Source organism: Rhipicephalus sanguineus, chromosome 8 (genome assembly GCF_013339695.2).
Source record: "Rhipicephalus sanguineus isolate Rsan-2018 chromosome 8, BIME_Rsan_1.4, whole genome shotgun sequence".
In the NCBI taxonomy this organism is placed as follows: Eukaryota; Metazoa; Arthropoda; class Arachnida; order Ixodida; family Ixodidae; genus Rhipicephalus; species Rhipicephalus sanguineus.
Genome location: NC_051183.1, coordinates 85,392,269 through 85,416,916, shown reverse-complemented (window position 1 = coordinate 85,416,916; position 24,648 = coordinate 85,392,269). Strand labels below are relative to the sequence as shown.

Genomic DNA, 24,648 nt, shown 5'->3' with positions numbered 1-24,648 from the left:
CGCACCATCAGAAAAGTGTGTACCTAGGTAGGGGCATACATTCCTTTACGTTCTGATAGTGGCTCCTTCGCGGCTCCACAAAATGACGATAAGAAATGGCATATTCGTACTGTGTCTATACAGTGGCTGGTAGCACCCTAAGCGAGTTGAATACAGGCTCACTACAAGGTAGAAGTCGCACTACAAGCTTGCGCTCAGACTGCTGCTTCTTCCGCACAGGCCTGGTGTTTGTGGAAATATGTTTAAGCAAAATAATCGTGTGCTTATGAAACGAAAAAGGGGACCTTTGGCGACAATGAAAATTGTACCAAGAATTGTGCCTATGAGGGCGAGCGGCGCGTTGACTTTGTATTTCTGGTGTTTGCGCGATTAGGGAAAGCGGCGTTTGCATGACTCTCACTTCTTTGCGGAAGGGTGAAGCAGAGGCGATAAAAATACAGACAGAGAAGCCGACTGCCTTCCTATGGCTTTTGCCTTAAAGTAGCCTTAGGGAAATACATAAGGGACCATGTAACTTTCTTGTTACCTGCAGAATATCTTGCTTAGCAGGCTAGCGGAATCGTTCCTGCACACATCTAGGCATCACACACGCTCTGAGTGGCGTCATTTTTAGGCTAAACTTGAGCACAACGCCAGGGTTAAGAAGAATTCTCTGTGGAGTCATAAATATATCGGCACGCTGACGATTTCTTGGTCATTTTCTAAACAGATAGTTTGTGTCATGTTGTCGCCTATCACAGGTCAGCATGTTTCAACGATATATACGCTACATATAGAAAATTGATACTGAATTCTAGTTCTGGTTATTCAGAGTATAACAAGCGTCATCTTCATGGCACGAATATTCCTGTATTGAATGGTATGAGCAAATAGCGGTAGGCACCTGTTGGAAAAGAGATGCCTAACGAAAACAGTCACCGTTCCTTAGGCTCATCGCTAATCGCGTGACTGAGAACAAATGCGGGCAGGTTGCACGAATTTGAGCCAAGCATGGCCCAGCCAAGCATTGGCGGAGGTTACAGGCACGTCGGCGCTCGTACTCCCCGTCGACCGACACGACTAGCTTCGAGATGCACGGCTTCCTTATCGGCAGTACGCAGCCAGGCTACGCACTGTAGGACGGAGGTTGCGTGCGCACGACGTCTATGCCGGTGGGCGTGGCTCAGCCTAATCCGCATGCGCGGCTTGGCCAGGTTGGTGCGGCCTCTGGTCGCTCGATGACGCAATGCTTACTTCCTCTTTATATTTTTTTCACTCCGTCTACTTCTTTCGCTGTCTTTCGTTGATGTTCTCTCTACATCGCTCTTTTTCTTTCTGCGTTTCTTTCCCTTTACTTGTCTCTTCCGCATTCTTTCTGTGCTACGCTCTACTCTCTCCCCTTCTCATTTTCTTCCTCCTCACCATCACAATTCTCCTCACACTCATTTCCCTTTGCCATCCCCTTGATACTCTATACCATACAAGGCAATGCTATGTTCTGCGAGCATGCCTGTATAGCGGAGTGGTTAGCACGCTCGCTTTCGAATCGACGGTACGACGGTACGCAAGTAGTTTTCTCTTTCTATTTCCCTCTCTCCCCTCTTTATTTCTCTCTCTCTGCACCTGTCCTCTCCCCCATCATGTTATCGCATCCATCGCCAGGTGGTGCAGCATCTCGTCGCTAAGCGGTGCTTGCTTCGTTTTTCTTTATGTCTTTCTTTCGCTTTCCGTCTCACGGTTTGCTTTGCTCTTTCTTTCGCTCTCTCTCGCTGTACTCGTCCTCAGGGTTATTGCCGGCCATGACAAAGCGCTGAGTAGTGGGGCATAGCACAAATGCTGTGGCACATACCCGTTCAAGACGATATTTTTCGGGCATGGTCACACACTGCGTACGCTCTGAGCCCAGCTAGAACAGTTTCACTGTTAAAAAAGCTCTGGCAGATCCCAGGCGTTCTGGGAGTCCATTGTATGCGACACAGAGAGAAAACATCTTTATTAAGCAAGTAAAACAAGAACCATGGGAGGAACCCCTAGTCCGGGGTCCCTAGGACGAATCGGCGACGTGTCGAGCCCGTTGTATGATGGCTCGCAGGACCTCGGGAGGTCCGTCGCGGAGGGCGTCGTCCCACAGCTCTTTTTTTTGCGTAGCGGGCAGAGGAGGGGTGGTAATGGAGGGAAAAGGTTTGCCGTGCACTCGATAGTGACGTGGAGATGGATGGTGACTTGCCGCAGCCCGGACAATCGTCGGCATAACAGTGTGGCCACAATTTTGTTCAGGGAGACAAGATTAGGAAAAGTGTCGGTTTGCAACGACGTAGTGCCACTGCTTCCTCTCTCGAGAAGGAGGGTGGTGGCGCACGGTGAGTGCAGCGAATGCGTCTATAATGACGGAGAATGTCTCCGTAACGCAGCAAGGGATCCCCCCACCCTGAACTGGTCGTTTCACCACGCCGGGCCGCCCGGAGGGAAATATCCCGGGCAACTGCATGTGCGCGTTCATTGCCCGGCAGCGAGGCATGGCCAGGGGTCCACATTAGGTGGATGCGGGAAGGTGTGATTGAATCATTTTGCGGGATCTGTTGGAGAATTTGTTGTGCAACTCTCGGAATGCCATGTCCTGATAGGAACGCCCGGCATGCCTGTTGCAAGTCCGTAAGTATATACATTTCCCCTGGAACACGAACGGCGTGTCGAATGGCGAGAGAAACGCCGAGAATTTCTCCGTACGCGACATTAGTGCCACGCATTGCAACACAATCTTTCAGGGATTCAGAGCCATCCAACACTACGGAGGTATAGCCCTCTTGAGTGCTTGAGTGCTTGGAGCTAAACGTTGAGTGTATCGCATTGTTTTTGTACTTTGTAAAAGCTGTACGCATATCGTAGGCTTTGTAAAAACTGTACGCGACACGTACGCGTATCGATTACACTACAGGGTAGCTTACAGTCCAGGTAGCTACAGGGTAGCTTACAGTCCGACGTAATGTCGCCTTTTAAGTTTTAGCACAGGCGTCACGTTTATCCAAACGCAGTGTACAATACAGAGCAATGATGTTCATATTGTGAGACAACGTTAAGGCGGCCAGACTTCCTTATTGACCCTTGAGCCTGAGCCTTGCTGCTAAGACTCAAGCGCTGATGATGGGTACTTACTGGTGCGGAGACAAAGCGTGTAAATATTGCTCATACTAATTTCCCCACACGCTGAATCGCGCAGCCTAGCCGCGACTTAGACTGGGGAGAGACGTCGAATGAAGGGCTTCAGACGCCAAACGTGGACTATCCCTGAACCCCGGCCGCGACGGTCGGGAGAAAGCTCAATGGGAGTGACACGATAATATACAGGGGATGTTTGCTCATTATTATGTAGGGTCCAAGAAATCGCGACTGAAACGTTTCACACAAGCTGGGAACACGTGTAGGCATCTAAAGGAGGACTTCGTCGCCAGGACAGAAAGATACGCCACGGATCTGTCATACCGATCCTTGCGATTGTGTCGACTGCCTTCAGTTGTGAGCCGATCATGTTTGCGACATTTTTCGAGTCTCTAAAACGAACAGTTCGGGTGGAGTTCGAGAATTGTCGGTTGAAGTGCGCAAGAATGAAGCGTCAATCGGGAATTTCACCGAACGGCCGTAAACGAGGTAGAACGGTGAGTACCCACTATTGCGTCGGACGGCGGTATTATGATCAAACGTCTTAAATGGTACGATTGTATCCCAGCTGTGAGTTGGCACAACATACATGAATGTCATATCAATTATGTGAGGTGGAATTGTGCTGTTCTACCATTGGTTTCAGGGCGGTATGCTAATGTCTTGTGAACTTTGCCGCAAGTTTTAAGGGTTTATTAATTTACTGCGGATAGAAAAGCCTTGCCGCGATTGCCTAATAGGAGTAACCTGGTATTAGGTGGTGGAGACCTTCCGCAGAGGCGTTGAACAATGTCCGCAAAGGCGTTGAACAATGCGACGACAGTATGGATCTTCTGTTGACAGGAGGCCAACTGAGTGTAGCGATTGGAACGAAGCAGGCCAGCAACCGCTAGTTCCGATCACGTAAGTGTACCCGTAACCTCATCATCATGGTACAAGGAATGAAGAGGCTTGCTCGGAAAAGATGGTAGCGGGAGAGGGCACCGGGAGAGGCCGTCGGTATCTTGGTGTTTTTTCTGAGATTTTAAAGAACGTCCAATGTGTACTCTTGTAGCCGGAACACGTAGTGGTTGAGGCGTCCAGAGAAATGTCTTAGTGATGAAAACTAGCATAACGCGTGGTGGTCTGTAATTACAGTATAATGGCGTCCGTAAAGATACGGGCGAAATTTCTGGGCGGCCGAAATAACAGCCAGGCATTAATGTTCGGTGATGCAGTAGTTTTGTTCAGCATTAGTGAGTGCGCGGCTGGCGTAGGCGACGACTCTATCTCGGCCAGTCGTATCACGCTGTAGGAGGACGGCACCAATGTCATGGCCGCTAGCGTTGGTGTGCAGGCGAGTAGAAGCATGCTCATCGCAGCGACAGAGGACGGGGTGAGAGGTCAGAACGGCTTGAGGGTGTCAAAAGCGATGTCGCAATCGTTTGTTCAAGTGAAGGCTGTGCCTTACGGCAGGAGCTTGTGCAGCGGCGACGTGATGGAGGCGAAGTCGCAGGTGAAGCGGCGAAAATAAGACGCGATGCCCAGAAAACTTCGTCACTGCTTTTGATTTTCGGCGAGAGGGGAGCGTGTCAGGATCCGGTCGAACGCCATCCTCGCTAACAAGGTGACCTATAAAATGCAATGTTCGTTCTGGAAAAGCGGATTTCTTTTTGGTATTGAGAATAAGCGCGGCGTTAGAAATGCACGTCAAAACGTCATCCAATCGCTAAAAATGCTGATGGAAAGTGGTACAAAAAATAACGATGTCATCCAGGTAACATAGGCTGGTTTTCCTCTTAAGGCCACGAAAAACGGTGTCTATCATACGCTCAAACGTTGGTGGAGCGCTGCATAAAGCGACGGGCATTACACTGAACTCATAGAGGTTATCGACTGTTGCCAATGCCGTCTTGTCCCTATCCGCTTCATGCGTAGGTATTTGCCAATACCCTGATGGGTGATTGAGACTTGCGAAATATTCAGCGCCCTTGAGGGGGTCAAGGACATCTTCAATTCACGGCATCGGATATATATTCTTACGCGTGATCTTATTAAATGCTCGTTACTCGACGGAAAATCGTACCGAGCCGTCCCTCTTCCGGACCAGCACAACAGGCGAAGAACAAGAACTCGACAATGGCTGAATGATATCACGCTTCAGCATATCAGTATCGTTGTCCTCTATCATTTTGCGCTCTATGGAAGAGACGCGGTATGGTCGTCGGTGAACAATCGAATTACCCTCGGTTTCGATGCGGTGCACGGCGACGGAAGTGCGCCCTAGAAGCTTGGAGTGGATGTCAAAAGAAGCATTGTATTTTTGAAGTAGTACCTTAGTACTAACAGCTCTTCCTTTTGCGCCGCTGAGAGATCAGGATAGATGGTGGCAGTTAAAGCTGTTGCATGGTAGTCATTGCCATTAGGTGACAGTGGTGCATCAGGATGAATAGGCATAAGGGTAAGAGGTTCTGTGTCAGCAAAGCAAGCCGCAACAGTTGTATGAGCAAAACAAGTGGCGAAGGTGTGGACTTTCGTGCGGTGATCAATTCTCTGCTGTCATGATACCTGACCAAGCTAGGCGTAGTTACGATTCTACCGGATATCCAGCGATCGCATGGAGCGATAAACACATCACCATTAACGATGGTATCGGATGTTAACGTCAGAACGTTCTCGTTGCCAGGTGTAATGAAAAAATCGGCCGCAGGGAGGAAACGCTATTTGTGAGCAGCGTCATCAGATTAAAACTTCGTCTCCACCGTATAAACGACTCGCTGAGGACAATATATCACGGCCGACGCCGAAGAAAGTCCTATCCTTAAATACATGCGTGGGTACATAGCGACAGCACGAGAAACTGAATGTAATGAAGTGTGCCGCCGATAAAAACTAGCGCTGTGCACACACCAACGGGCCAAACATGCACTGTATTGGCATACCGAATGGAAGGTCCAGTACACGGCGTTTGCACTTTTTGCAAGCGAGAACACAGTTCAATACCTATGACTGAAAGCACTGCACCCGTGTCTAACAACGCTTCAGTCGATAAACCTTCAACACATACAAGAGTACAATTGAGGGCCGCTGCGGAGGAGATTGAATTAGCCCGAAATATGCAGCTTTCCCTCCCGAAGCTGCGCTATATAGTTTTCCGGGGTATGGCCCGGGGTCGAAGTAACTGGTCGAAGGGTGGAAGAGGAGCGGCGCATCGGTGACGGACAGTGGAGACGAGGGAAACGGGAAGCACCGGCTCCATCGAGGCTCGGAATGGTGAGCGACGCATTAACGTGGGTAGGAGCGACTGCGTAGTCGAACCGGAGCAAGAAGCTAGCCCCTTCCATAGTTCTCGTAACCCCGTGTTTCGTCCTGTTGACAGTGTGGGTAAAACCTGGAAATATGGCCACGGACTCCACAATAGTAGCACACAGGTCGAGGTGGGCGCCAGGTGTTCGGAGGCCGAAGCAACGTTCGTGGTGACAGAACATTCACCGAACCGTGCATTGTGGGCGCGTCGCATGGTGTCTGTTGAAGACTGCGCTAGGGCCGCATCCTGAGCGTAAGTTGCTGTCGGTACCGTGTCATACCTGGGAATTTCCGCACACCACATGGCAACCAGTTCATCCCTGACGATGTCGCGAAGGCTGCTGCCAGGAGACGTCGCCTGGAGTTGAAGAGGGCAAGACGTGCCTGGTGCTTGGAGTTCCTCTCGTATGATGGAATGAATCAACGCGCGCAGATGGAGTTCATCAAGGTGGTGACACGTGGTGACGATTTCTGAGACTGTGGTGGGGCTACGCACTGCAAGGACGTTGAATGCCGCAGCGCCAATGTCTTTGAGCAGGTGGCGCACCCTTTCAGTCTGCGTCATTGAGCTGTTCACGCGGCGACAAAGGTCGAGGATATCTCCCATGTAAGAAGTGTAGGACTCGCCGGTTTGCTGGGCACGCTCCGCTAGCTTGTTTCTCGCGACGTCTGAGTGTATTGAGGGGTTTGCAAAAATATGTCGTAACTTGTGCTTGAATGCGTTTTTATCCACGAAATCCAGCTCGTGGTTGAAAAACCAGGTCTTGGCGACACCTGTCAGGTAGAAGTCGACGAGAGCGAGTTTGGCAGAATTGTCCCAGTGGTTAAGTCCACTCACGCGGTCGTACTGCTCTAACCAGTCTTCAACGTCGTCCCCACGAAGGCCAGCGAAGACCGGTGGATCCTTCTCAGGGTTGGAGACCAAACAGGAAGAGTCCCCGCTGGGGCTGGCGTCGTGGACGCTCCTGCGTCGGAGCGATCGTATTGCGACATTTCCGTGGTCTGTTGGTCCAAACGGCGATCTGAACGGCGCTTCAGGTGTGTAATGTAGTGAAAGTGTAAAGGCACCGGTAGAGCTAGAAGACTGAGGCACAGTACAACAGTATCCACCACCTGTGAGGCAACATTCAGGCTGCAAGTTTCTTCTTGATTATCACCAAGCGGTGATGATGAGTATTTAGAAGTGAGAAGATGAAGCTTATGAATAATGGTCACAGGAAAGGGAAAATAGACAACCACCCATTTGTAGCACGAAGCCACAAGGAAATCCATACGAATTTCTCAGAAATAAAGCCCCTAAGCTGCCGATAAATTCGTCCTGGTGCGGGGTCTGTTCCACAGAAAAGATTTGCAATAATGGTCACAACAAAATAAGTAGTGACGGTCGGAATATTTCTCCAAGGCCGAGTAACGCTTGAACACAGCTTCTTGTGTCATAGGGGTGGGTTTGGGTTGTTTCTCGCATTAACGTGCGAGTGGATAGCCAACACTCGAACAACATTGACGTTGTCCTGACGTACAGCCTGTACAAGGTCTTCTTCAGAAGAAGGTTTGTGCACCTGTGCGTCTTCGGTGGCTCTGCGGTAGATATAAGTGACTGTCGCGCAGAATGACAGAGTTGCAGTATAGTTTGAACCGAACATTTCATTCCTGGCGTTTATATGATTTTTCTTTAACCCAAAACGCTGCCGAATCGGCACCAAAGTTTCAGCGGCTCGGGCTCGTTAGGTCTAGCGTTCAGATTTACGTAGTGTGTTCTCGCCATTTCCGGCCTCATCTGGGCGAATCATGTATTGAATAACATGTAGAATCACGTGTGGTTGCGCATTTCAGCCCTTCGCGTGCCATGTTCTGCGATTACGCGTCAGATGTGACTGAGATAAATTTTTCATGATGTACGCGACAGGCATGCCACGTCATTCACGACACGTCAGTCTTGTTTGGCGAAATGCCGAGGTGGCAGTGACAGTTCCGAGACATCATAGATAGATAGAGAGATAGATAGATAGATAGATAGATAGATAGATAGATAGATAGATAGATAGATAGATAGATAGATAGATAGATAGATAGATAGATAGATAGATAGATAGATAGATAGATAGATAGATAGAAACCGCCAAAGTATATTCGGTACATTCTGAAATCTAGAGTTCCTACTCAAGCATAATCAAGGAAAACGGAAGACAGAATATAGCGCAGACTACCAACAGTATATTTTTATATAAAGAAGCCAATATATGCAGGTCTTTTTTTTAAAAGTAATGTCATTGATTATATTGAAATGTGTATATACCGCACAAGATCCAAGAACTGGCTGATATTAGTGTAGGGGGAAGTTAGCTTACACACACGCACTCGCACTGTCGTCTGATACCATTTGGACAGTCAGGACACACTTTTCCGTGAAAGTCATTTTCATTTCCCATACAAGCCACAATGCAGCCCACGTTGTAACAAATCATTGCTAGCAAGTTTTCTGTGGACCTCGGCGAGTCCGTTTTCGAAACTTTTGCTACGATAAATGTGGCCTTCGTGATAATTGTTCGTCAGAACGAAAAGTGTGCCGGTGGTACAAGGCCTTTTTAAAAGGTCGTGAAGAGGTCAGTGGGGAAGCCCGCACTGGACGGCCGTCAACGACCATCAAGACGAAATTGTGATGTGTCAGAAAGACGTTTGGAACTCAGACTGTCGTTTGGGTGTCCGTTTGACGACACATAGATTAATCATTCGGAAAAGCACCATTCACGAGATTTTTACGAATAGCATGGAGATGCGAAAAGTGTGTGCCATTATTATGGCCGAAGTGTCGTACACACGACTGAAAATCGCGCAGAGTTGAAACGTGACAATAACTTTTCGACTTGTGTGAAACTAACCCCTACTTTCTAGACAACTTCATAACAGGCGACCAGCATTGCGTGCCTAAATACGACACGGAAACAAAGAGTCAAAGTTCCAAGCGGCGCGCCTCAGAGTCTCCTCTCCCCAACTAGCTGATATTGAGCTAGTCAAAGGTCAAGACCGTGCTCAGTGTGCTCTTTGACATGAGGGGTTCGTACACCATATTTTTGTACCACATGACCCAACCGTTAACCGCAAATTTTATCTGGAAGTGCTGAAGCGAGTAAAACAAAGGGTTGATCGCGTCCGGCCTTCGATTGCGGAAGATTGAAAACTTCGCCATGTCAACGCGCCAGTCAACAGCGCCTTCGTCACGACCCGCTTCCTGGTTGAGTCAAGGGTGCAAAGGGTTCCCAAGCCACCCGACTGTCATGAACTGGCTCCCCCAGGCTTCTTTTTGTTTCCGCGATTGAAAACTCTCATGAAGAGATATTGTTTCTGGGCAGTTGACAAAGTCACAGAGGCTTGCCCCAAGTCTGGAAAGGTAATTCCGGAGGAGGCCTACCGTGACGCATTCTATGCCTAGAAATCTCGATAAAACCGATGTATCGGCGCGGTAGCAGCAAATTTTCAAACATTTTAACGTGTTAGACTGATCTGATCAATACAACTATTTCACGGACTCAGTTATATTAGTTTTCGGACGTACGCTCAAGGCATGCATCGCACAGTACCATCAGAATTCGCATAAAAGCAAACTTTGTTTTCACAAGGCTGTCGCCTCCTTTTTTTGTTCTTTCTGCTAGCGCAGCAAGCCTAGATTTCATTATGAACGAACTAGTTTGCAAAGAAGTATTGCTACCTTCTGTTCGCTAAGAAATGCTTCGCATTTAAAATGCGCGCGCGAGGTACGGCATAAATTTTGCCTTGTGAGCGCCTATCAATCAAGGGATTCAAAATTCAAAACAAGAAGAGTACCGTGTAATCAATGCGGGGAGGAGGAGGGGCAGATACGACTTCTAGCACGTGAGGGAGTTATATAAGACAAAAGGGTCCGTACGTTATCTGGCTTCTCCAAATAAAAAAAATCTGGCGCGAGTTAGTGCTGTCTTTTTGTGGTCTTACTCGTTGTATGTAGGTGCGATGATGTTTAAATATTTTAAGAGACTGTAATGCTTGGCGAATTACTGTACATGCTTGGCGAGTCGCGCACAACGTGCGCACAAAAACGGGGTGGTGGCAGCAAAAAAGAAGTCGCGGCACCAAAAGCGCTAAAAAGTGCTCACCTCGTCGCCTCTCCTTTTCTGTTCCCCGTTTTTGAGGACGCTGTTTCTGCCAAACGGTTTATATATGCTCCCTTTTTGCTGAGCCAGAATGAACAAGATAAGTTGGTGAATACCACTGCTCTGGCGAAGCCCTCGGACAGGGCAGCTAATTATACGAAACGCCTACAGCAAGTTAAAATTGGGCTTGGCTATTTCTGCGACAAGAGCTACATTTTTTTAAATCGAAATCTTTTTGTTTACGAATTAGTTTTCGCTACGAAATTAGAGAGTGTTTGGTGAGGAAAAGTTCGTTATGTATGCCCCAACAATCTAAAGTTAAGGCATATTATTGCTTTATGTGCTAGCAGCTCTTTACACAGACGCAATACAATGCTCTGTTAGGGGAAGATAATGCGAGAGCTTGCCTTTAAGTTATTAGGCGCCATCCTCTAGATATTGAAGTTCCTCCACTGCTTAGCAAACATATTATCTCTTCGTAATGACAAACAAGACAGGCAGAACGAACGTAAGAAGGTGGAGCACGTTGCGACAACAAAAAATTCAAATGTGTCAGTTGAATACATATGATCTGTACACGGCATTAGGGATTGCGAACATAATCATTTGCTGACACGATTTTCAGGTGGCGCATTGTGATGCAGGCACCTCGTCCAAATGTTCTATATTTGCTTGCCTCACTTTTTCTTGTGTCCACGCTACTGCAAGGGCCAACGTACATCCTTGCGGTAAAGGGCAAACAAGGCACGTATTTTACTTCTTTTGCTGTTGACACCATATTTTAAATAGCGCCAGTTTGCAGATGCCGCAATACGAAAATGTGTACCCGTGAGCCCTGCAAAACAGCCAGCTCGGGGCCGTAATGTACGAGTCAGACTCATTGAAATTACTGGATTTCTATTCTATGTGTGATAGACACATGTATATGGCATAGACGTATAAAACCTTTTTAACACGAAAGTGTTTTATGCCGGGGTCCACCAAGAGTTCAGTGACGTATTTCCGTCACGGAAATGACGTGGAAAAAATATACAGGCATCGCACCCACCGCCGCTGGGTCCACAACAGATGCCGGGCACGCTATCCACTGCGCCACGGTCACAGACTCTGGAGGCTTTACAAACGCGCCTTTTATATATACCACTCTACCGGTCGGCTGGATGGCGTTGACCTCTGGGAGTAGTAGGGTGAAGTAATTCGTCGTTGCTGCAGCCTCCGCGATTAGCACCTGCAACGCGTTACACATCCGTCCTATTCGGCGAGTTTTCAATAGAAGTTGAATTTTGTCAATGTCTTAACACACCGCGAGGTGGTGACCTTTGCCTAAGCGTAGTAAAAGCGTCGGCCTCGCTCATAGCATCACGCTAATACAAACCAAAAATAACTCTGCGACGTGCGCCTGCCACACCTGGCTGTAACACCGCGTTCCACGCTTACGTGCTCGCACTGAGAAAAATCGTGGCCGGGCTACCGAGGCGGCACGACGCGCTTTGCGTTTCCCTCTAGTGCGGCCGTGGTGTTCAATCGCATTTTAATATGCCGCGGGATGGCGACCAAGTTCTGCGTCCAATATTCGACGCTCTTCTGGCTATCCCACCTCGTTCTCCGATTACGCTTTCACCGTTAACTACTACAGCTACCACAAGGGTTTGTTTAAATCATTTAACATGGACGTTAGTCGTCCGGATGGAGGTGTACTACCAATCATCAAAGTGGGTGCATACACGTTAAACGGTGCCATTAGCTGCCAGACATCAATATATATTGTGCAAACTATCTTATATCAATGTAAGTAAGCATTCAGTTACTTCTGTAAGGGCACGCTTTATTTTCGTGTTATTCCGATTCCTATGACGGAGAGATTAACCATGTTTTTCAAGCCACATCACTCTTAGTAAGCTCTACGTCACGAAGAACGTTATGGATAGGATGATACCGTGAAAGCATTTATTTACACTATGTTTTCGGCAAATCTTCCATACTGTGCCGCCTGGCTGTGTGCGTGCAAATCAGCAAGCCAAGTATGTAGCAAAATGTATACGGGCTTTCCTTATTGTCATATGTGATACGTATGCATTGCTATACCATCTTACCTGGTGCTTGCTTAGGTTGGGTTACGAGTACAAAAGAGTTGCAAATGATTTGAAAACCAGAAGAATAGATCAAAATAGCGCCACTATAAGCAAGTTTCTTTCAGACGGAAGCAAGCTTATAATGTGACAACAGTTGACAGTAAAGCTGGAAAAGGCTAAGACTGGAAGCAAAAAAGTATAATTTTCTCAGGTTTCCCGAAATGGCGGTAGCTGTCAATCGTGGATGTCGATGCAGCAGCAGCCGCGTCCTCGATCCACAAGTGCACCCAGACGTCTAAAGGCAATGTCTAACAATATATCAGAATTGACAAAATGACGATTAAAGATGGTATAAAAGAACCCTTTACAATGTGGTCCCTGAATTTACACGTTCGTATGGGCAGGACTAGATTAAGTAGAACCGCAAAGAATGTATTGTATACATTCGTATCATTGAACCGGTGCATAATGTTAACCAATCACGTGCCACATAAATCAGCCAGCGTCGTGTAACGTTCTTCTTTCCAACATCTGACTCGATGAGATGTGCAAGCAACCTTTTTTCGCAAAGCCGGTCTCATAAACAAAAGGGAAAATACGTTAGGAAACGCCATGCAATTTTCGCATACATGTCGTTTGTTAAAGAATGTAAAACACTCCTAATGCGAAAAAGCGGTGCTTCAATGCTGTGATGATGACAAAATATGATGCAACTCTTTCGTCCAGACATCTTACTGATTTAAGAATTTTTTTTTTTATTTCTTGTCCATGTTAGTAAGGGATCCGCTTTTCAAACATCCGGCACTCACGGTACAAAGACGGATGACGACACCTGTCCCTCTTTCTCCGATACTTGAGGAAGGTACGTGTTTCCTTGATTTTCTTACTTGCATCGCAAAAGAATTGTGTGGGCGTATATACATATGCACTCACGTATTCTTGTAATATGAAGCAGTAAAGTCATCTGAAGAGCACACGTAATAATTACACCGACAAAAGAAATAGTAAACTTCAGTCATGTGGGGTAGACGTCATGCATGCGGATTGGCTATATAAAGCTTTTCTAATGAAGGAAACTCAGTCAAAATAAGGTGTTGAGAGGACAAGGATTTCGCTTAAAAATTTTGAAGAGCTTCATCGGTGATAGGCTCAAACTCGTACGAGCAAGTAATTATGTTTAGCACAGTCCGTCGACAGAAACATCAACTACTAAAATATTATCTGCCTACGGGTGTGCTAAAGGTTCGTGCGCGCAAGTCATTCAAAAAATTTTCGTGCTACAAGTCATTTTGACTTGGGGTTAGACCAGTGCAGTACTGCTGCTTATGCGGAATAATATAGCATCGCTCATATTGCATTCGCGTTCTAAAGCAACGTTTTTTTTTTGTTCCATTGTCTTTACATGCATATCTCATTTGCGTTCACACGGCATATTCACCGAACGTTCTTCAACAAGTTCCTTGTACTTCAGGGAATACGCGAGAGAGAAAACTTTCGTGTATATAACGTGGTGAGAATGCGTTCTTGGTTCATGTTCACAAACTATTCAATTCTTTGTACAGCTTTGTTCTTGTCGAGTCCCGGAGCTGTCACCGCAGCAAGCGCAAAGGCACGGTGTACTGAATGCAGCCAGTGCCTATGGTGATGGCGGCACAAAAAAAAATCTCTTTCAGCCGCCCTTCGTCTTCGCAAATGTGCCGTACTTTTGTTTCTCGGCAATCATTCGCTGGCTTTGACCTTGGATGAGCTTGAAGATAAGATTCATGCCTGAAGATATTTTTGTATTTGTACCGGGATGAGTAGGGCTATTGCTCTAAAACAATCAGCACTTTGGCACTGTACGCACCATGGTACCTTAGCAGACAATGTGTCACACTGTTAAGCTCGAAGACATGGTTCCTATGCCCTACCACACCAGCCGCATCGGATGTAGATCAAATGCGAGAACGCCCATGTACAATGCTTATTTTCGCGTAAAAGAACCGCAGTTCCTCCAAATAAATAAACAGGTTTACCACGGCGCTCCTCATAAACATATGGAGAATGTGTCCAAAACACACCATGCAATATTAACTTCACTTTCATGCTGCCGCATGACAGCAGTGTAGTTCCTAAACAGAAAACAGTAAGCGTATTTTCACGCTTACTGCTTCACGCTTAAGAAACACTGCGTCTTTTTTATTAAAACGCATGATTCTGTAGCACATGAACGGATGTAGACAACACAGCTATGTTCAGAAAATGAATATTGGATGTAAAGAATGTAAGAATAGCGTGAGCAGTGAAAATCGATTGTGTGCAGCAATTCTTCTTGAAATAAAGTCCTTAGAGAAAACGTTTGTGTTCTGCATTTACTGACCGACATACAGACAACAAATATATAACAAATATTATGCTAAAATGTTTAGAAGACAGGGGATACCAAGTCTAGCGATGTATTTCAGCTTAAATTTACATTGCGCTTTTTGGAGTTCAGATAGTAGTTCTGTTCGTGCTGTGTAGGTTACCTACAAAACAACACATTATTGCCTAGCCCCATGTCTAAATGTGTTTGTTGGTTGGCCAAACGTAAATTCCCATAACACAAACACATCTTAAAGATGGGATAGAAGTGCGTCAGCAAGAGCGCTAACATGCAGAGTGATCAAAATCGGTAAGCCATTGGCTGCGGATAAGTAGGACAGAGAACACGACCTACGGCTTCTATTTACGTGAGGGTAGTGGGAGCAGTAAGACATGTACTCCTCGCATCCGTACATGTCTCCCCCGTTTGTGCACTACCGTGTAAGTCAAAAACCAGGAGGTCAGCTCAGGTGGTTTGAAAAAAAGCGCAGTACCAGGTACTGCATTGAGCACGGATTGTTAATCAAATCGTGGCGATTGCTAATAGAACGCGTATTGTAGGCGAATAGCTATTCTTCGTGCGTCTCAAAAAGTTACACTTTTCGGTTTCGTGGAAGCTAATTATGCCGAAAGAAATTGTTCACCGGTGACCTTCTTTTGCTGTCGAACCTTGTTTCTTTCACATGTACCTATGGGGGGGAATATTCTCAAACTCTGCAAAAAGACCGAAGTCTAAAAGACCATTGGACTAAATTTTCGTCACTAAACTCTTTTTGGCAAGGGACTATTTTGACATGGACGCTCTATGAGCCCCAAGGCCAGGGCTTAAAGTCTTCATTCATGGGAGGGGGGGGGGGGGGCATTCAGAGGGCGGCGACCTATATGCATGCATACACACATACATAAAAACCCTGCTTAAGAAATGGAGGGGGGGGGGCTGGTCCCACCGAGCCCCCCCCCCCTGGACCTTAAGTCCTGCCCAAGGCTGAGCATTTCTAGCGATAGTAATGAGTTTAACCACAACACATCTGTATAATATATGCCAAAGACACAGTCACTTGCTAAATGAATTACCAAGAATAGCTGCACGCACTTATGAAAATATTGAAAAGGATCTCGCACAATGTCTCCGGAAAGCTGCTATCGCAACCCTGGCCTGTTGAACAGTCAGCACAAGTGAATAGAGGCAAAGCAACGCCCATACATGAGACAGACAGGGCACGCTTTAGATATGATAGCTGGCGAATGCGAAAAAATGGTGTTTTTTGGTAAAAAAAACCTTGTGATGCATATTTTCACGCGAAAATATACTTATTTGTTCGCTTGTTTCTTCATTATTCTTCTCTTCCCATTAGAAAGTGGACCCGCAAGATCGAGGGATGGGTGGGATCAGCTAATGGCAAATCCAAATGTTGCAGGAATAGGAGATCCGCCTATTACTGCATTTTTTTATCATCGTAAGTATATCTTTTTTTTGCGATAGAAATTGAATGAACACTCTCGACGGCACACTTTTGCCGTCGCCGTCATGTTCCCTAAAGTCAAAATCGGTAACATCACCCGCGCATCGTATGTTTTATCCGCGGGTAAAAGCGCACGAGCGGCGTCCACGAACGCGGCTGAAGCAGAGATGACACGAGCCGCCCCATCTCCGTCGCACGGAGGACGCATGCAATAACGTCTCCTGCACGCGAGGCCTCCGTCCATTACTCAGGAAGAGAGGAAACGCCGCGGCCGCCTAGAAGGAGCACATAGGTACGCTGGGGAAATGGGGGTGCTATGTCACTCGGGTGGCTACTGTGAACTTTGATTATAAGGGCATGGTCACGATCGCTGGCGTGGGCGCTATCTCGGCAGGCATTAGCAAACCGCTCGTATACCCTTTTACGTGCTGTACTGTTAGCGCGTAGAGACTGGACGAAAACTACTTCTCGCGCTGGGGCGGCCGAATGATCCTGCAGCATCCTTTTGCAGAGTTGCTCGAGATAGGATCCAAAAGAGTCAGCGACAAGCCTTACTTGGTGTAACAATACAATTTGATGCTGTCACATTAATTGCTTCGCCCTTGTGGTGCAACTGTGATTTTATGCAATCATCCCTGCCAATATCTCACAACCGCAGTTGACACCATGCACATGAGTATGCCTAGCTACCGACAAAGCGTGTTGACAAAGCGCCCGGTAACAAGCCGCTACACACGGTTTCCAGATATGTGCCGTTAGTCACACGTTATGTATGTACGTGTGATACGCAATGTAATGATGTGAATGCGTGTGGGGCCACTTAAAACCGCATGCACGTCACGTAATTCTCTTTACTCTGTTCTCACTGTCTCATGTATTTATGGACATAGGAAAAGCAATACCACAATCGCTGGTGCACGTGCTACAGGCATCAGTAAACGGCTCGTACACTCACCTATGCACTGTGAGCTCAAAGCGAAGAGACTGCACGAAAACCGCTTCTATCCCTGGAGCGGCCGTATTCTCATACATCAGTGTTTTGTCTAGTTACACCAGGTCGAATCCAAAATACTTAGCTGCTAGCCTTACTTCGTACAACATTACAGTTTGTTGCTATCTCATTGCTGGCTTCGCCCTTACGGTTGAATTTTGATTTTTAACAAAATATAGTTAAAGAGCTCGATCGCTGAAATTCTAGCGTCAGCGTCCTCGTCGTTGCTTGTCAGCGAAAAGTAATCATTACCCGTTTCTTAAAGATGGAAATAGATGCGAATAAATAAAAAGAAATAATCCGCCCGAGCGGCAATCGAACCGAGGCATCCTGCGTTGCAAGCAGGTGTTCTTCCACAGCGCCACGCCTGTGCTGGAAATGGTTTCCGGGAAAAAACACTATATGAATGTTAGTAGTGTGAGGAGTGTCAACACGTGCAGTATGGTGTGGCGGAAGCGTAAAATTTCACCACGCGACAAAATATATGAGTTGCGCGACGAGTGGCTGGTTTGAAGATCTACCCATAACAAAGCGCTCCGGCATAATTATTCATCATCATCAACAACAGCACCAACAATGTGGGCAAATTAGCAGGTGCGCATGTTCCCTTACGAACGCGTAGTGGGTACTTTGCGAATTTGTAAAGAGAAGACTTATTGCGCAGTGGACAATTAGCAGATGTGCTTGCATTGGGCATTGTCGGATAGTTTATCCACTGACAGTCTTCGAGTTCCAGCGCCATCCTGGACGGAGCCCCCGGCTAGCGAGGTCCTCGCGTCCTCACGGCCTCCCGTTAGCCTCGTTCAGATATGATCAATAAATCATTCTCTCTCTCTAGGATAGTTTGAAAAAGCCTATGTTACCTGCACAGACGTTCCTTTCCTTGCGGCATGGAGGTGCCCACCAGAAACGAGGCCTGGCTAACTATTGAGAAGGCTATCCGACCGGGGCTCGATTACGCTATCGCGGCCTACTTTTGAGGGCGAAGGGGACTTTTTTAAAATTTTCACTCTACAGAAGAGCTGAATGTACACGTGCTTATTCACCGATGTTGTAATGTTAGGCACATCACAGGGCTGCGAGCGCAAGGCCATGTTATCCAACAGCGATGGAAAAAGGACACCGAAACAACGAATACCGCAGCGAAAATTATATAAGTCCCTAAGAAAATACCTCAGAAAAATGCTTCCGAAGCGCAAGATCGAACCAGCGAGCTCTCGCTCCGCACCGCGTGGCGCTAACCACTACGCCACAAAACGCAGACCCTTCAGGTAGCTAACGGCGAGCGTTATATGCACACCCTCTACCGATGGCACGACTCAGAGACGGCAGGCGCTTATAAGCGTTCCTGCATTACCAGCGAGATGGTGCGAGAAGCGCAACGGGCGCATTTAAAAGTCGTCGGCCAGCTCGCTCGCTTCTTCTAATATTTGCGCAGGGAGAAACTTGCCCTTCCGCTGTCTTCTCAGGCGGTAGTTGCTGCACAGCGCGTCCATCACGGGTCGCTTTTCTTGCTATCGCGTTCATTGCTTCGCCCTTGCGGCGAAGCTGTGAATTTTTTGAAAAAAACGAATACATGCACTCTTCTTGCAATGGTCCGCTAAATGGCTACCATATCCATTAGCAGGCAGTAGCGTTAGGCCAGTTGGTGCATAGCTTAAGGAAAGATTTGTGGCGCAAACAGTTAATAAGAAAAAAAGTTGGCTAAGCTTGCACCAAGCCGCGCAAGGCATCACACAGCAAAACTGGACGATTCTGAAGACTAAGCTGGGTGCTTCTAGGTTGTTTCTAGGTCTTTGCTAGGTGATGATGGTTCTTTAAGCGTTGCTTCTTCGTCGTTCCTTGGCTTTATCTAGGTGATGCTTAGGCTGTTTCTATGTTGAGTTTCACCGCAGAGAGCTTCGAGTTAAACCACAGTCACAGACACGACACGGATGTCCATACTCCAGAGGCAGAAATTAGTGATGAAACCAAGCATTCGCAGCTTTCATACATCTACCGGCATGTCGTCCTTCGCGTAAGCCTTCTATCGCTTCGTGGTCTTCTCGCAGCCGTCATTGCCATTCCCGTTCCCTCGTGTTGGGCTAACTGTTAATTATTATTTTTAAGGGACCAGTGGTGAGTAGTGCGATTTGCCCAATTCCTGTGACACATACCTGCTAGGTCACACAGGGCAAACCACGCATGATAGGCTGCACAAGTTACGGCTGCCTTAAACAACTTCGCGGTTAAAGCAGTGGAATAGAGGATCGGGTGCCATTCCGGTTTCCCCTTTTTTTTTGTTCTCAGTGTGCGTCGCAGATCTTTCGTTAAGCATGTCCTTTATTTATATTATTGCGAAGGTGATGGACACGATCATTCAAACATTTCCTCCTTTAGTATATATAAACTTTTGAGCAACTCATTAGTACCTGATAAAGCACATTATGCGCGCATTCTGTTAAACCGGTCCTATGATTATTTGTTAGCAGCGACCGGCTTTTTGAGCGTTTTCAATGCTTTCTTTCATGGAGAGAGAGAGCTTACGTGGTGCATTGTTGGTTGGTTGTTTGGTTGGTTGATAAAAGTTTATTCATGGCCCTGCGACGCGCCTAGCACGCAGTGGGCTTCTCCCACGTTGGGACTGAAAAATGAATTCTTATTACTCCTATTCAAAACTTCATTTTGTTGGACAGTTTGTGCACAAACGCTGCCATGCCCAAAAATCTCTTGTCTGTCACCTTCCGTTTATAAAATATTTAGCTCAAGTATTTTCGTAAGGACAGCACTGGCAATGTGTTTGCGGCACTTAATTTGACAGGTCTTCTATTCTGATTGCGCGATAGTCTTAAGGACAAAGTCGGGCAATCTGCATAAGCTTTGTACATTATCGTTAGAAGGAGATATCTTCGGGTGCTTTGGCAATGTGGACCTGATACCGAAGTTGGTTGTGCCAAACGAGACGTGTTGAGGAGGTATGCCGGAGCTACTTGTAAGAGCTGTAAGGACACAATTACGACTCTACGGCGAGTAGACCACAAATTGTAATTACTTATGGCAGCAGTCAAGGAAGCCGTAGCCGCCGATAATTCCAAGCATCTTACCATCGTGAAGTCGAAAGTCGGTGAACCATCCGCTCATACTCCGGCGTATACTTTAACTGACCGAGCACTCACTGCCACACTAAAAGGCAGCGTAAGGGTGGAAACAGGAAACCTAACGCGTTCGGAAGCCGCCCAGGGGCAGCAGTTCGGAAAGCACCTGACGGAAACTTTTTGGAAACGATGGATCAACGAATACGTACTCCATGCTCGATGAGTGGACTCCTCTGACTAACGGGGAAACAATAATTTAAGGAAGGTGATACCTCATTCGTACGCGCTGAAATCCGACCCAGTCAGATGTGATAACTCTCAAGAACTATCGAAATCTACGGAGGAAAAGGCAGACACGCTTTCATTTTTAAAACCAAGCGACAAGACGGCTGTGTCAAAAAAAAGGCCAATTCAAAGGCGCAATGCGCCTCAACTACAGGCGTGACATCTGGTGGCAGCCAGAGAAATGTTGAATTATTTTGTGTTGCTTTTACAAAAAAAAGAAAACAAGCAAAACATTTTATCGGCAAGTGCACGTGCACGTTCGAGCGACATTCGGAAGCCGCCCGAACGCTCTAAATTCAGATGAGCGCTGATATGTCTTGGTCGGTGTTTCCATTTCCCATACATGCAGTACTGCCACATACTGCTGCTGAACCTTCTGTTTTTTAGGGGCGAAGCTCCTTAGGGTGCGGGTCTGTCCCTACTCCGTAGTATGTAGTAGTAGTAGTAGTAGGTAGCCACCTCTAGGTCTTGGAGTTTTCACTAGATGGCGCTGTCGTTGCCACCTCTAGTTCTCAAAAAGATCCCTAGGTGGCGCGGAGGCGCTCGCTGCGTTGCAGATGCTTGCTCTAGTCCTCCCCCCCCTCTCTCGCCTCGCGAGGCCGACGCAGGCAGCGTCTGCTAGAGAGTTTCTTGATTGAAAAAACTGACTGCTCGTGCTGCACAACCGTTCACTGACCACCCCGTATATATAGGCACTAGATGTTGACCTCGAAGATAGTGCCTGTATGAGATTTCTCCTGTGCGTGATTAAACAATAAAAAATTCACAGCGTACATGTAAAATTAAAGTGAGCGGCACGTCGCCATGACTCTCATCTTTAGTATTAACGCGCCCGATCTCACGTCGTTGATGATATACTGGGCAGAATTCACGGAAGATTCACAGATAATAATAATATTATATGGAGTTTAACGTCCCCAAATCACGATATGATTACGAGAGACGCCGTAGTGGAGGGCTCCGGAAATTTAGACCACCTGGGGTTCTTTAACGTGCACCTAAATCTAAGTACACGAGCCTCAGACATTTTCGCCTCAGAAGATCCACATATGGCGCGTGTCATTGGTGGCAGGCAATCGTTCGATTTAGTGCGGCGACGTACGCTAGGGGGACAGTTATAATGAAGGGACCACGTAAACCAACAGTACAATAAAAGTTTGATGTTTATTACATACACGGTGTTTCTCACGTGTATACTTGATCATATACTGGCCGATTTACTCGGCGTATTGATAGTTTACCGATGATTTCCTCCGGAGCTTCGCCCCACTCATCATCATTCACCCCGTGGATATGCTGTGAATAGCGAGTTTTAGTATAGCGGGAAACGCTTACGTTAGCGTTAGCGTGCGTCTCAACGCTAACGCTAAAACGGAACGCGCTGCGTGTCAACTGGTGGTCTTTTAGTACAGCGGAAGGCATTCCCGCTAACGCTAACGCAAGCACATACAGTGCCATCTAGACATAAAACCACTAAATGCACTGTAGAATCCACAAAAGCGCCACCGAGTCGAGCTGATCCAAAGTCACCACTGTTGCGTCTCCATGTCGCGTTTGCAGAAGTGTTGAGTTCTGACACATTGGTTTCTGTCGACATGCCGCGTTCGAGAATTCTTCAATACCCCTATTACCTCGCCTTTTTAAGCTGGGACGCATCACGAGTCACATTCATGCACTGCCGCGAAAGGCATGAAGGGAAACGACGCCTGACATGTATCTGCTTGACTTGTGGCCGTATCTTGGAAAGAGGCGACTAAAGAGAGCGTCGCCATCTCTGCGCTGCTACAGAAAACATGAGCGAACCTTGCCAACAAATCTTGCTAAGCCTTCTGCAGCGCAAATCCACTTTGTATCTCAAAAAACGGAGCTATTTTATCGGCGGTACACGGTTGGCGAAGCCTCATTACTCAAATCTAAATCAAATACGAACATTACTAGGGAATGAATGAGTTTAATAATGCAGGACGACGGCTACAAAGATTCGAAGTGGACGGCTCTCACTTCAACAGGCACCGCCATCTTGCCCTACGTACGGGATCTCTTGCGTGCGTTAGCGTTGAACGCTATATTCCAGAAATAGCGTTCGTACGTAAGAGCTCGGGCTACGTTTACGTTCTGCTCATGCGCGGTTAAGAGCACGCAACGCTAACGCTAACGCTAAATCCTTGCGTTTGCTGTTATCCGCTATACTAAAACTCGCTATTGTTTCCTCTTAACTAGTGCGGAGACCCCCAGAAAATTTTTGTGACTAAACATAGCATTGACTAACGTCTTACAGAAATATAAGAGTTCTGCTGAAAAGAAAAGACAGTGCTCACACGACAAGTACAACTTACTATGAGGCCAAAGTGATCGACACGCGCAATGAATCATCTGTTAGCATGGCTTCCATAGACCTGCTCAAGAAAGAGCATGATTGTCTAGACCACCGAATGTAATCCACGCGCATGTACTAGTAAGAGAGCTGTGATCGTATCTTTTTGTTCATTTTAGTTTTTAGAGAGTATATATTCTCCTGTGGCGAAATAAAAAGTCGTTGTTGTCAGTCAGCGCTTGGTCCTGTCCCTTCTTTGTCCCGTTGTAGCTCTCTTTACCCGTAGTTAAGTTACCGTTCGCAGCGTTACCTGTTTTAAGGCAAAATCACTTAATGCCTTATACTCACGGTGTCCGTCGTCCGTCCATCCGTGCCCTGGCGCGGTGCTATTTGTAGCCTCTCCCCCCTACACTCTTTCAGCAATCACGTGATGGCACAGCGGCGCATAGCAACAGTCGCTCGTGGTCTTCCCAGCGCGCGTTGCGGAACTGTTGTGCAACGCGGCGGCGGCGTCCGTCCTTCAACGCGCAACAGTTGTGCCTTGCTCCTTCCTAAGCGCGTTGCGCAAAGCAGCGTTGAAGAAGCGCCCCAAGAACGTGGATTCCCGCGATACCAAGGCATAGTCAGGCGCATGGCCACAGGCTTTCGCCGAACACACTTCGAAATTTACAAAGTGTTCTTCCATTTTTAAAATGAAGTAAACACCCGCTTCCTTATGAACTGCCTACTTTGTTTCATTCGCGCACAAACACACACAAGCCCATGTGACTCAACGACACCCAACACTGGATTTTTCTTCGTTGGCATGTAAGCTGCACAAACAGAAGCGAGTGAATACAGTGTGTTTTTTTTGCATTCGGATTTTTTTGCCTTCGGAGTTCGAATATCAAGCGGATCAAAATGGCTCGTGCACTACAAACCATCTCGACTCGCTAAGCGTTTATACTCGAATCCACATCCCAGGAAGACAGCTTGCGCGACGCTGTCCTTAGGCGCTGCGCTTCGCGCTGACTATGGCAAAGGCGCTTTAATGTGGCGTTTTATGATACACATATTAGGTGACTAACAAATAGGAAATAGAGTGTTCAGATTTCATCTGTTATCTCCAGGTGAACACCTACGATCCACAAAAACATCCAAGTACAAGTCTCTCAAGCTGTTCCTCAAGCTCTTGAAGTTGGTTTCTTTCCAGCAGAAAATAAAAAAAGTACAGCTTGCCTAGAATACCGCCAAAATGCATAAACGCCTCACGAGGTGCCTGCCCCTGTAAAACAAAAATCCTACCGAAATGACACAATGCTCTGTGATATTATGAACATGCCTATGGATGAACAAGGAAATAAGCATAAGGTCGATTCCACGAAAGATCGAAAAACGGTGTATATTTGATGTTTCCGATTTTCCTGATAATTTTGTATGTTGTGCACATAAGACTGCACAGCGCGAAATCGCAGTTCGTTTTCAAATAAAAAATTTTTTCATCACAGGAAAATTCGACAAGTGTCGCCGGTTGACGACGACTATTTTACGAAGAGTGCGTTTTTGTAAATTCGCAATCA

At 46.9% G+C, this 24,648-nt stretch overlaps 1 protein-coding gene across 1 annotated transcript in view; it reads left to right on the top strand.

Annotated features, from left to right (window-relative positions):
- Window positions 1–13,401: 13,401 nt before the first annotated feature.
- Window positions 13,402–24,648, top strand: part of LOC119402873 (proline-rich protein 2) — a 29,820-nt gene continuing 18,573 nt past the window's right edge. Inside the window, exons 1-2 of the mRNA XM_037669919.2 lie at window positions 13,402–13,481; window positions 16,318–16,419. Coding sequence (XP_037525847.1) covers window positions 13,442–13,481; window positions 16,318–16,419 — 142 coding nt within the window. The 5' untranslated portion in view covers window positions 13,402–13,441. The remainder of the gene's footprint in view (window positions 13,482–16,317; window positions 16,420–24,648) is intronic.